The sequence below is a fragment of the Diospyros lotus genome, chromosome 13 (assembly GCF_014633365.1).
Source record: "Diospyros lotus cultivar Yz01 chromosome 13, ASM1463336v1, whole genome shotgun sequence".
In the NCBI taxonomy this organism is placed as follows: Eukaryota; Viridiplantae; Streptophyta; class Magnoliopsida; order Ericales; family Ebenaceae; genus Diospyros; species Diospyros lotus.
The window spans coordinates 34,917,132-34,929,678 of record NC_068350.1 but is presented as its reverse complement, the minus strand read 5'-3'; the positions used below and the strand labels follow the sequence as shown (position 1 = coordinate 34,929,678).

Sequence of the window (12,547 nt, the reverse complement as noted above, 5' to 3'; positions counted from 1 at the left end):
TTTCAAAAGAATCCTTTGAGAAGACATTTTGGGAAAACCCTTCGGAAAGCCTCTATATTTCATTAGCCGAGAATCAATCACATCCATTTCCAGCCTTAGTAGACCTCCCACTCCGAAAAATTTTAATTGTTGTATTTTGTCAACAATAATTAAAAACTCATAGTTCTGTATATAGTCAGAAGGGTCTCATTTTCTTGAGTAAGAGTTGAACCGAGACACTTTGAACTTGGGAGGAAGATGTTTCTCCATGATTTCTGCAAATTGAAGGGATTTTTTCTTCTATGTGGGTCTTCCTCCATAATTATTAGTTTCCTTCATTCCTTGACTTGTTCAACTATTTTTCTCATATCTTTAGCTTCCCAAGTAGTGAGATTAGACTGATTTGGTTGAGGACCGAGTGTAATTCGGGCTACAATACTTTTGCCTTCATGAGATTTTTCCCCAAGGGGTGGAACGATACCTTCTTTCTGAATAGGAACTACCTGGGGCTACTTTAGTTGGTCTCACATAGTAGTCTCCAGAAACTGTTGATAGTTTTCTAGAAACTATTAACAATCTATTGGAGGGACAATCTTCCGGAGCCCTATTTCACTTGAAGTTTCTAGGAGACGTGCCAGCCTTCTAGGAAGGTCTTTGGGAGACCTCTTTCTAGGGGAGTTCTTTGAGTAGTTTCTTGCGAAACTCTTTCAGTAACTGCCTCCTAGAGAGTTTCTCAGGCAATCTCCCAGAAAGGTGCTTGTTGGTGTGATGGCAATGCATAAGCTTATAGAATGGGAGGAAGCAGAGTATGCGAGAGAGTATTCTAAAGGAAAGTGGTCATCTCACATAGAGCTTTAGTGTTTTTCTCATGACATTTTTTTCAAGGCTTCATATCCGTTAAGAGGGACAGTTTAAAAATCCCTTAAGATCTTAAATCAAAAGGGCTATTGACACCAGGATCCTCTTTGCCGTGATGATAATTGGGAACTGTTGACAATCTCTTAAAAATTGTGGACAATCTCTAGGAGGTTGAACAATTCTTGGTTTTGCGGTGTTTTCTTCTTTATAGGCTTTGGGCTTTGTCTTTTTTAATTAGGCATTCATTCTTATATAGGACTTGACTTATGACACATCAAGTATTATGAGGTTAAATTTAAAATAAGAATAAGTTGATGTAAATTTAAAAAAAGATCAGTGGGATGGTGGCCACCGTTAACCTTTGTCTCTAAGCTTGAGGAAGTTATCCGCTAAAAACTTGGACACTCTCATATAATATATATATGATATATATCTTAGAAAAATCCTGTCTCTAGATAACAAATTATATATATATACATACATATATATATACAATAATTAAAAAAATTATTTAAGAGTTTATAAGGACAAGTATAGATGTCAAATGGATTGAGGTAGGCAAGCTTGGTTCCAAAATGAATTCCATCATGCCATGCTGTAACACTCTATATGAAAGGGACCATGTTTAACGAGACAACCCAATGCTACTATGCTCCACATTCCCCAAATTTGTTTTTTTTTTAGTACGGTTGCTACCTCATCTTCTGGCCATCTTCCAAGGAGTTTCCATTAAAAATATCAAAACCAACCCATTTGATTCTTCTTTGGAATCATCAATAATAAGACAAATGAGATGGGCCATCAAACCATGGAAGAAGATGGAGGTAGCATTTCCTTTTTGACAAAGACACCCACACCCTTGGATGAAGCACTTTCCGTTCGGCCCCACAAGCATAATTCAGCGATAAAACATGTAAAATTTTAGGAGAAGTATCAGGAATCAAATTCTTATCATAATATTTGTCTCATGTAAATGTGTAAATTGAATGATCTACTCTACATGTATAAACTGTGATTGCATCGGAATTTATCCGACTAGCAAATCGAGAAAGAAAGTTGCCCATCCTCAAAATTAGTCGGGCGAAAATCGAAATCTAGATTATCAAAAAAAAAAAAAAAAAAACACTTCTCGTTCACTCCTTTTTAATTTAAAATTTTATTTTTATTTTCATTAAAAAGTAAATAGAACAAAAATAGATGTTTAAATACCTAACAATGATGAATTTACCTAGTAAATAGTACTTACCTACTTGATTAATTATTAATTTAAAATGATTCACATTTTATTGTATTTATATATAATTATATATAAAAATTTTAATTTTTTTAATATTAGAACTAGAGTTTCAATTTATATGATATTAAAAAAGATTGTTAATTGTTATTGTGTCATTCTAAACTAAATGACATGACTTTAATAAAAAGATGTATTAGTCTAATATATGATGGCAAAATTAATTAAATTTCTTACTTGTTAAATGCAATGGACTAAATTAGACACCAGGTAATGCTAATTTCATAATATAATACCTTTTATAAAGTGAATGTGCACATACCTATGATACATAAAGGAGGTGTAGTTTTGATGTTTTCGAAATATTTATGTTTCTAAAATGTCAAAAAAGTAAAAAAAAAAAAAAAAAAAAAAAAAAAAAAAAAAAAACGTTTTCATACTGTTTCTGCAATTCTAGAAACATTTCGGATCCATTTTGTAATATTAAGAAAATAAAGAAAATGCACTTCCTCTATAAACTCAAAATTTTAATTTTTTTTAAATTTATTTTTTGAATTTATTTGAATATATTATAAAATTTTTGTTTACATTTACATTGAATAACTATTTTTTATATTAAAAATTATATTTACAAAAATATCACTATATTTTTTTATTTACACATTTACTTACTTTTTTATTTCTTATTATTTTTTTAAATATCGTTTCGTATTTTCGTTTCATATCGTATTTGTTATTTATTTTTATTTTTGTACAACTCTGACACACATCAATCAAGATTAATTGTTGTTTTATTAAGACACTTTAACAATTAACACATATATAAATTTAAAATTTGATCATAATATTAAGAAAAGTAAGTGCATAATTAACAACACCAAAAAGTTTTTTTTTTTTTTTTTAGAAATTAGCGCTAAATACTTTGAGAGATAAATTAAAAAAATAAAAAAAAAACAACTTTTTGTTTGTCTAGCTTGCTCGCTCGCTGACAAATAGCATCACATGCCAACTTACCATACAAAATACTTTTAAATAATTAGAAAGCAACAAAGTCCGTCGTCATCGTGACCAACACTCAGAAATCATTCGGTGAATTGGACCTCATCGTCTACCTCCATCCCTGTCTCTCTCTCAACCATGTTAACTCAAGCATGGCCTTTCATGGCGACGATGATGTTCTTTCTGTGTATATGTTTACCTGTAGAGTCCGCCGCCGAAGCTGATCAAATCCTGCTGCTGCCGGGCCAACCACAGGTCAGTTTCCGGCAATTCTCAGGCTACATCACGGTCGACGACAAGCAAGACCGAGCTCTCTTCTACTACTTCGTTGAAGCCGAAGCCAACCCCGCTTCAAAGCCTCTTGTTCTTTGGTTAAATGGAGGTTAGATGGGTTTAACAGTGAGCTCGAGATCTAGAGTTCAAGTGTTTTTAAGTGTTCCGTCACTACTACGTTTCAAGTGGTATAATGGGTTTGATTTTTCAGGGCCTGGTTGTTCCTCCATTGGAGCCGGAGCTTTCTGCGAGCATGGACCTTTTAAGCCAGCCGGAGACATTCTGGTCAAAAATGACTACAGCTGGAATAAAGGTTTCCCTTTTTCTATGTGAATTTGCAGATTTTCTTTTCCTTTTTCCTTTTCCTTTTCCTTTTTGTGATTCACGAGCTCACAGTATTAAACCTTTTCCTAAAGCTGTTTTCCGATTCTGAAAACAATTGATCGAAAAAGACTTTCTGCTCCTAACAGCGGCAAACATGCTGTACCTGGAGTCGCCGGCCGGAGTTGGGTTCTCCTATTCGGCCAACAAATCCTTCTATTCATCAGTGAACGACGCCGCCACAGGTAATTTTCTTACTGTAAGCTAAATTATATCACACTGATTTAATGGAAAAAAGCTAGGTTTCGAATTCAAACTCGAGATATCGGACTCCCCAGAATATTACTCCGATGGTTCTTAAATCTGAACTTCATCCATCATGCATTATGTGTTCATCCCAGTTAGTTTTGTCATTTGTGTCTGCCTGGTTGTGTAGCACGCGACAGCCTCGTCTTTCTCGAGCACTGGTTCAGCCAATTCCCAGAGTACAAGAACAGAGAGTTCTTTATAACAGGGGAGAGTTACGGGGGTACGTAGAAATTATGGTTAGCTTCTACCAGCCTTAACTAGTAATTAACAATTTAACAATACAGTGAAAGCTCTATTTTTCTTGATAGGACACTACGTGCCACAGCTGGCGGAGTTCATAATCCGATCCAAAGCACCCTTCAATCTAAAGGGCATAGCTGTGAGTAAAACAAAAACTGTCCCCTCTCAGTACAGCGTTTGGCCAGTTCACTTATTAACTTTAAGAAACGCTTCTGTGAGTGCAGATAGGGAACCCGCTGTTGGAATTCAACACGGATTTCAACTCGAGGGCGGAGTACTTCTGGTCGCACGGTCTGATATCGGATGCGACGTACGAGCAGTTCAACGGCGTCTGCAACTTCTCGCAGATTAGAAGACAGCAGCAGGCCGGGGCTCTCACCCCGCCTTGCTCTCGAGTGTGGGCTGCAGCTTCAAGAGAGATCAGCAGATTCGTCGACACCTACGATGTCACATTGGACGTCTGCTTGTCATCCATCGATTCCCAATCTCAGCTTCTTCATTCAATGGTAAGGAGTCATTTTCAGGCCATAATCACCAGAAATTAAGAGGTCCGTATGCAAATGACAATTCTTTCAAAGCTATCCAACAAATAGTGTTATTTTTTTAGAATGGAAATGGAATTCTTGTGTATGTGTTTGAAGAAAAGTGTTAGAATGGAAATAGTGTATGGAATTCTTGTGCATGTTTCATTAGAAATGGTTAGGTACCTCTAATTGACTCTATTTATGATCATATCCTTTATAAACCCGTTATGTGTTGTTAGGTGTTTCTCTCTTTCCCCATTTCATTTACTTACCTCTTGGGTGAACCCATAGGTCATCTCTTACTCATCCTTTAACTATATTGATCAAAACTGATTACATTGTCAGGGGGATGCTACAAAGATAGATGTGTGTGTGGAAGACGAAACTATTTCCTATTTGAATCGAAAAGATGTACAGAAAGCCTTCCATGCCCGACTTGTCGGAGTTGAGCAATGGACAGTTTGCAGCGAGTAAGAATCCTCATCCGAAAAACATTCTCTTTTGAATAGTCATAATGGGTCAAACTTCACGAGTCAAATAAATTTTAACAATCTGAAGCAATGAAACTATTTACTTTATATTATTATCTTTTTTCTTTTTAATTTGAAAAGATTATGTACATTAAAAGTCTTACACAATCTTGTACAACAGGGTGCTGAGTTATGAGATGCAAAACCTAGAGGTACCCACAATTGGATTACTGGGTTCCCTTGTGAAGTCTGGAATTAGAGTCTTGGTTTACAGGTGGGAAAGCACAAATATTTGAACAAATTATTAATAGAAATAATTTCAAAAATTATGTGAACAATTGTTGCCCTCTTTTGCAGTGGGGATCAAGACTCAGTGATCCCATTAACAGGGACTCGCATGCTGGTGAATGGGTTGGCCAAGGAGTTGGGCTTAGACACTACTGTTCCTTACAGAGCTTGGTTTGAAGGCAGACAGGTTTCCCATTTTCTGTTCCTTATAAATTCTATTAATAAATTTTAAAAATCTTGCCGTAACATCATTCACACTTGTGTTGGTCTTGTACCGAACTTACAACCCATTTACTTTGTTTCCTTTCAAATTATCGCATTATTTATGGCATCTGATCCATGAAACAAGACGGGTAGCTAATTTGGGTGAAATTGTGGGTTAATTTGCAAGCTGCAGGTTGCTGGATGGACACAGGTTTATAGGGATATAATGACGTTTGCAACGGTGCGAGGAGCGGCTCATGAAGCGCCATTTTCGCAGCCAGAGAGGTCGCTTGCTCTCTTATCTGCTTTCTTGGCTGCAAAGCCACTCCCTGTGGCTGTGCCATTCACTACTACTAAGCCTATTCACTAGTAAAATCTATGGATGCATCTTATAACTTGATCTCTTCTTATTGTTCGATTATTAACATGAGCTCTAAGACTTGCTCTCTCTGTGTTGTCTTCAAGCATAATAAACAAATACCCAAGATATATACAAGAGAGAGAGAGAGTGTGTGTGTGTTTAGTTTTAACAATAATAAGTGTATCAATAAGAATTATAACAGAGTTTCTAATTTGCGTGAAATTGTGGATTAATATGAAACAAAATCATATTAATATGAAACATATTAATATGAAACATATTAATATGAAACAAAATCAAATCTCATCCGAACTTCAAAATAAGTTTACTTTCTTCTTATAAAATATATTACAGAGTTTAAATAACATTTTAAGTTTCGATTTAATACATTTAATAATACTAAAAATACTAAATTGATCATAATCTCTTTAAAAATTATAAGACGTGCAAAAAATCGACCCTCAATAATCATTAGCAAGGGATTAATATACCCTTTATAATGTCCCTACTCTAGATCTCCAATAATCTCTTAACTAATTTCTCTTTTAATCCTCAAATTTATTGTTTCTAATTCGTTTGAGGCCACTAATTATTCTTATTGTTTGTAATTCATTTGAATTTCCCCTTAATTATTCTTTTTCCCCCTAAGTCTAAGTGATTATCTACTCTAATCAAGTTGATCAAATTATGAGGTGTAAGGAGATGCTATCATTTTTTATATAGAATCTTAATTCTTAACTCAAAGGTTGCATTTGCAACTATCTTTCAAACATGCATGCTAGACAACCATTAACTATCTTTATTGTAGGCCTTGTAGCCATCTGGACTCTTCACCTCTTTGTATTGAAGCGTGCTACATGATGCACTTATTAATTTTGTTAAGGAAAACTATTCAACTCCTTATGGCTAACGATTACTTATTGTTATGTCTAGAAAAATAAATGGATAGAATGGATTAACAAAAATAAGTGAAGAAATCAGAGAAAGGATGCGATGCCATATGGCAGCTCAAGAAGCCACTTCGGGTCCCTCCCCCAAGTGGGGGTCCATCAAGGGTGGCTGCTACCTACACCCCTAAGTAGGGGTTACTCAGGGTGGTTGAAACTAGCACTCCCAAGTGAGGGTCACTTGGGGGTGGCACGGCTAGGCGGGGTGCCCCTGCACCTAGCCGCTGCAAGGCAAAGGACCTCTTCGCATGGTCGCGCCATACGGCTGCAAGGTGGAATGCCCCTGCAAGCATGGTCGCAGCTTGCCACACAAGCACAACCACACCCCTAAGTGAGAGTCACTCAAGAGCACCGTGAAGTTCATCCGCTCATGTTTGCGCCTATGCATGTCAGTGCCCCAACAACCCCAAGTGAAGGTCACTTGGGGGTGCCACAAGCGCGCGCAAATGCCTACACTTGTGCGCCCATGTGCCCACACCCTTGCAAGATCCGATCAAAACTACTTCCAAATTACTTGTCAAGAAAATCAAACCGCTCGACACCTAGTAACATCTTCCATCATTATAAATAGGAGGGTCCTCTCCCTATTCAGAATGTAATCTCTTACACTCACATTTCTTTCATTCAAGTATTTTTTATTTTTGATAGATTGATTTAAGTATCAGAGAGTATACGCGAAGATTCTCACACACGTCCCTAATTGATTTTTTTTCCAGACATGTCATTCATTGTTTAGAGAAGTCATGCATCGCTATCATTCTATTCTGAAAAAGTCATCTGTCACTTCAAAGAGTCACTCATCGTTTAAATAACTCACACATGAACTATTCCTAAAACGATTTTTTTATATCTAAATTCATTATTATAATTTAGCAACAACAATTATATATTGGGGGGGGGGGGGGGGGGGGGGGGGGGGGAATTATAATCTGGTTATTCAGTGCATGACTACATAATGTGTTACTTTCTAACCTAAACAAGTGGAGACCACCACATTATTTCCCTCTACTTGGGATGCAACCCCAAATTGTTCTCACAAAAGTTAGATTTGTATATAGCTATCCCATGAGACATATCTCCCCTAAGATAAGGATAAGGTAGGGACAATATCTGGTAAAAATAAGCAATCTTGTGAAATTAGACGTTTTGAGTAAAAAATATTGAAATCATAATCATATTAACTCATTCTTCAACTAGGCACTATCTTCCTTCTCGCGTCAGTTTGAGTCAATTAATTTCATGGGCATCAATAATAATGTTATCTCAATATATTGTTTTAAATTATTGACATTATAAATTTATTATTTTTTTATTTTTATGTGATAACAAATAAAAAAATGATAACTTAGTGTTCTGGCCCACTAAGGATTGGTGGGCTAGGCCTGAGCTGGCGAGGACTTTGATTTCTTTTTCTCTTTTTCATAATATTGTTGACAAGTTTAATTCTACCAACAAAAAATGTTTAAAGTTTCTAGTTTTAAAAAACAAGAAAAAAAGGAAAACAGAAAAAAAAAAAAAAAACCCATAATTAGGGGTGCCATTGGGGTTGAACTGTATAGAACAATCCTAATTAATTAGCCTTAGAGATGAAAAAATTAAGCTGCTAATGGAGAACACATAGCTCGACAGAGAAATTAAGCAGCATGATTAGGGCACAGCTTGCTTAATTATGGCGAATTTGACTGCCCCAGACGTAACAACCAGCTAAGCCCCACAAGAAGATTATGGCTCGCAATCAATTCTTAATCCGTGACAACTTGTTCTTCACTTCACACACACACACTCTCTCTCTCTCTCTCTCTCTCTCTCTCTCTCTCTCTTAAAGTCATTTTATCATTCATTCATTCGACCACCTTCCATTCTACAGTCCACTGTCCATCCATCATTTATATTGTTATTCCCTTCCATCTAACTTTGATTTTGTGCCAACAACTGACATTTTCTTAAAATTATAAACCCACGTCTGTTATACAAGTTCTTAAATTTAAATAAGATCAGAGTTATAGAGACAAACTGTTTAAATAAATTTAATTTGATGTTAAATAAAGATAAGAATAGAGATAAGAGAGTTCAGTTCATGGGGGTAATCTTAAAGTTAGAAGATATCCCAGCCAAACCCCAATAAAAAAAAAAACCAAACTGAATTGGTGGAGTTAATTTAATTAGCTCATTATTATGAGATTATGAATGTAGTGTTTAATTTTTTTTTTATAGTCGATTGATGTGTGTGACATGATGTTTAACTAATTAATTATGATAGAATATATTTTAAAAATTCTTCAAAGATAACATTTTTTGTATTGACCTGACGGACCTGACCCAATGTAAGAGCAGCCAACAGCTGCCCTTTTGTTTTCTAATAAGAACCAACGACCCATCTCACCATTTAGACAGTGCCCCAAACCAGAGGCAAATTAAGTTGGTGATGGCGTGTGACCAAAGAGCATGAATGTATATAGATGTGTGTGTGTGTGTGTGCGCGCGCGCGCTTATAACACAAAAAGCCTAAAGGCAATCAAAATGATTAACCATTGATGGGTGAGAGCATATAAAACCCATAATGAGAATTCCCAGCGTTAGCTGTTGATTGTCACAGTGTGCTCCTTTGACCCAATGATGGCATGCTTGGAGAAAGGGAGGAAAAGGTAAGAAAATCATTGACATTTTTACATATCTTTTTATTGGAAAATGGTTTTAAAATAACGTGAGGTGAGATTGCATTAATTATGAGATATCTTGATGGGTTTTACTTATTTTGAATTAAACTTATATATATATATATATATATCTTTGGTAATGAGATTGGGAGGAGATGGGAGAGAGGAAAGGGGCCGTGGAGAAAGCTGAAATGCAAATGGTGACATGTTCTTGGCGCAATGATGAAGCAAGCACTCATGGCGACATTGAAAAACTGAGGGAGAGAGAGTTGATGTTAGATTGGGTGCCATCCATCCATCCATTAGTTGCTTTTTCCAGTCAAGGGCATGCATTCATTTTGCAGATTGCAATTTGCAAGCCCATCAGACCTTCACAGATTCATTAATGGTGGACCAATCCCGGCATCTTAGATTTATCATCAAGTCAGCACACACATCTTCTATATAACATATATATATATCTCTTTATTACTTGAAGTTAAGTTTTTGTTAATTGGCTCTTAATAATTGTTAATTTTGGTTGCAGGGTTGTTTCATACCTATTTCATCTCACCCAGAAGGATTAAACTAAATTAATTAACTGTCAACTTCAACCTCTACTACCATGAATGCCTTGTCTCTGTTGACTTTCTTTGCTTGGATATAATTAAAATGATATTTTTAAGAGTTTGAATGTACAAAAAAAACATGAAAAAAGAAACATTTTATAACTTTCTTCTTTTTTTCAAGCCATTCCCAATTTTGTAAGCTATCTGTGTTTTTATTTTTTAACTAAGCAAAAGGGGTAGGAATAAGAATATTGGGATGGTTACTCATCAAAATTTTAAATTTTGATGAAGAATATTGGGTATTAAAAAATATTCATGATGAGAATTTAGGTAAAATATTTAAAATATTTGTTAGGCACTGATAGAGTGGCGAGAATAAGATCCCTTATCCATATACTATTTTGGGAATGGATACTCGTCAAGACTATTAAATATCAAAAAATATTTATGATGAGAGTTCAAGTGAGGTGTTTCAAATATATACTCGTCAGATACTAAAAGGGTGACGAGAATAAAAACCCTTGTCGATACAGTACCTTGCTTTCTCACCATCACCCTTGACAAACCAATGTAGTGCTTTTATTACTTATCATGTTAAAATTTGTTAAAATGATACATATATATATATATATAAGGTATATGGGTACACATTGGATATATATCCATTACTCTACAAATATGGGAATAAGAGGTTAAGCAAAATGCCCTATATAAGGGTACATTTATGGGGTTGAGGTAGAGGACAAGATTAGAAATGTGAGTATAGGAATAGGTAGAGGCATCACCTACCCCTTATGTGGCAATGGCCTACTTGAAACAGCTGACAAACTATTTGTTCCGTGTATAGCTAACACATGAAGAGGTGATGGTTGAAACAATTGAATGAAGTAGCTATTAATTAAATCCTTCTGTCAAATTAAAGGGGATAGATGATGCATGCATAGTGTTAATTTGAAAGTTGAATATATATCTTTGGTTATATATATAGTAAGCATTTTTGGTGCATAAACAATAATAGTAAACTGTGTACAAGAGGAGGGACAAGCATCATTTCTCATGAGAAAGCAAGAAACCACTATTTCCATTCTCATATGAAGTCATGTTCCTCCACTTCATGCATGGCCCCATCTCCCCCCTCCCCCCTCTTTCTCTTTCTCTCTCTCTCTCTCATCTGTCCCCAACATTTTGTTCATATTTATCATTCTCCATTTCTCTCTAATTTGGTTCAATTTTAGGTCACCTACATATCCACACAATTCTACTATTTTGGAGTTTGGTATAAACTAATGCAGTTTTGAAGTAACAAATTAAGGTCAAATACATATTTTAGCCTTTATACTTGTATATTTTTTTATATTTAGACATTTGAACTTTTTGTTATTTTAAAAACACACATGAACTATGTAATTTTGAGTCAATTGCACACATCAATAAATTTATTAAAAATAATGAATTTAGAGATACAATTGAAACAATAAAAATTTATATGTGCAATTGACTCAAAATTGTATAATTTAAGGATGTAATTGAAATAACAAAACAGTTTAAAAGTGCAATTGACTCGAAATTATAAGTTTAAGAATGTGTTTGAAATAACAAAAAGTCAAGTGTTAAATAAAAAAAAACATATAACTATAAAATTTAAAATATATATTTTGCCAATAAATTAAACTACGAATTCTCTTAGCGTACAATTATTAGATAATAAAATTCTAAATTCTTCACGCTCACAGTCTCAATTAAAAAGGCTAATATAGATGATTATCCTAATATTATTAGTAATTTTAGTTTGGCATGCAAAACAAGTTACCCAAACAAATTGAAATTCATCAAATTAAGAGAAAAACTCATGATCATTATCTACTATATGAAATCCCTTAAATATGAGACAGCTAACAGTATTTTATATATAATATGTCATATATATATATATTATATTAATGATCAATAAGCACAAAACATGTTACATTAATTTACATGACACGAACGAGTGACGTAATTGTCATGTCTAAATAGCCTAATTATTCTTCGTACGTAGATGTTAACGTGAATATTAGGGTACGTCATAATATTAGTTAATTTTTTATTAAAATTAGCATATATTATATATATATTTTTTTTCTTAAATCTTGAACCTATTCTAGACTAGATAAACAATAATCCCGTGCCCGCAAGAGTAGAAAAGGTTAGGCCCTTTTGGTAATACTTCCCAAGGAAGGTGAGACAGTTTGTCAATTAATTAAGAGTGAGAGTGCAGTAGGCCATTGAGTGAGCAAAAGGAGCCCTCCATCAAAGACAAGAGGAAAAAAGAGTAGAAAATGATTGATCTCACATG

The 12,547-nt window shown here is 34.7% G+C and overlaps 1 protein-coding gene across 1 annotated transcript; it reads left to right on the top strand.

Annotated features, from left to right (window-relative positions):
- Positions 1–3,104: 3,104 nt before the first annotated feature.
- On the top strand, positions 3,105–6,188 carry LOC127788290 (serine carboxypeptidase-like 45). The gene is made up of 10 exons (XM_052316414.1): positions 3,105–3,452; positions 3,555–3,656; positions 3,814–3,909; positions 4,101–4,193; positions 4,282–4,352; positions 4,438–4,719; positions 5,083–5,207; positions 5,389–5,481; positions 5,565–5,682; positions 5,893–6,188. The coding sequence occupies exons 1-10, from the start codon at positions 3,209–3,211 to the stop codon at positions 6,067–6,069; spliced, it is 1,401 nt and encodes a 466-aa protein (XP_052172374.1). The 5' UTR covers positions 3,105–3,208; the 3' UTR covers positions 6,070–6,188.
- The last annotated feature ends 6,359 nt before the right edge of the window (positions 6,189–12,547 follow it).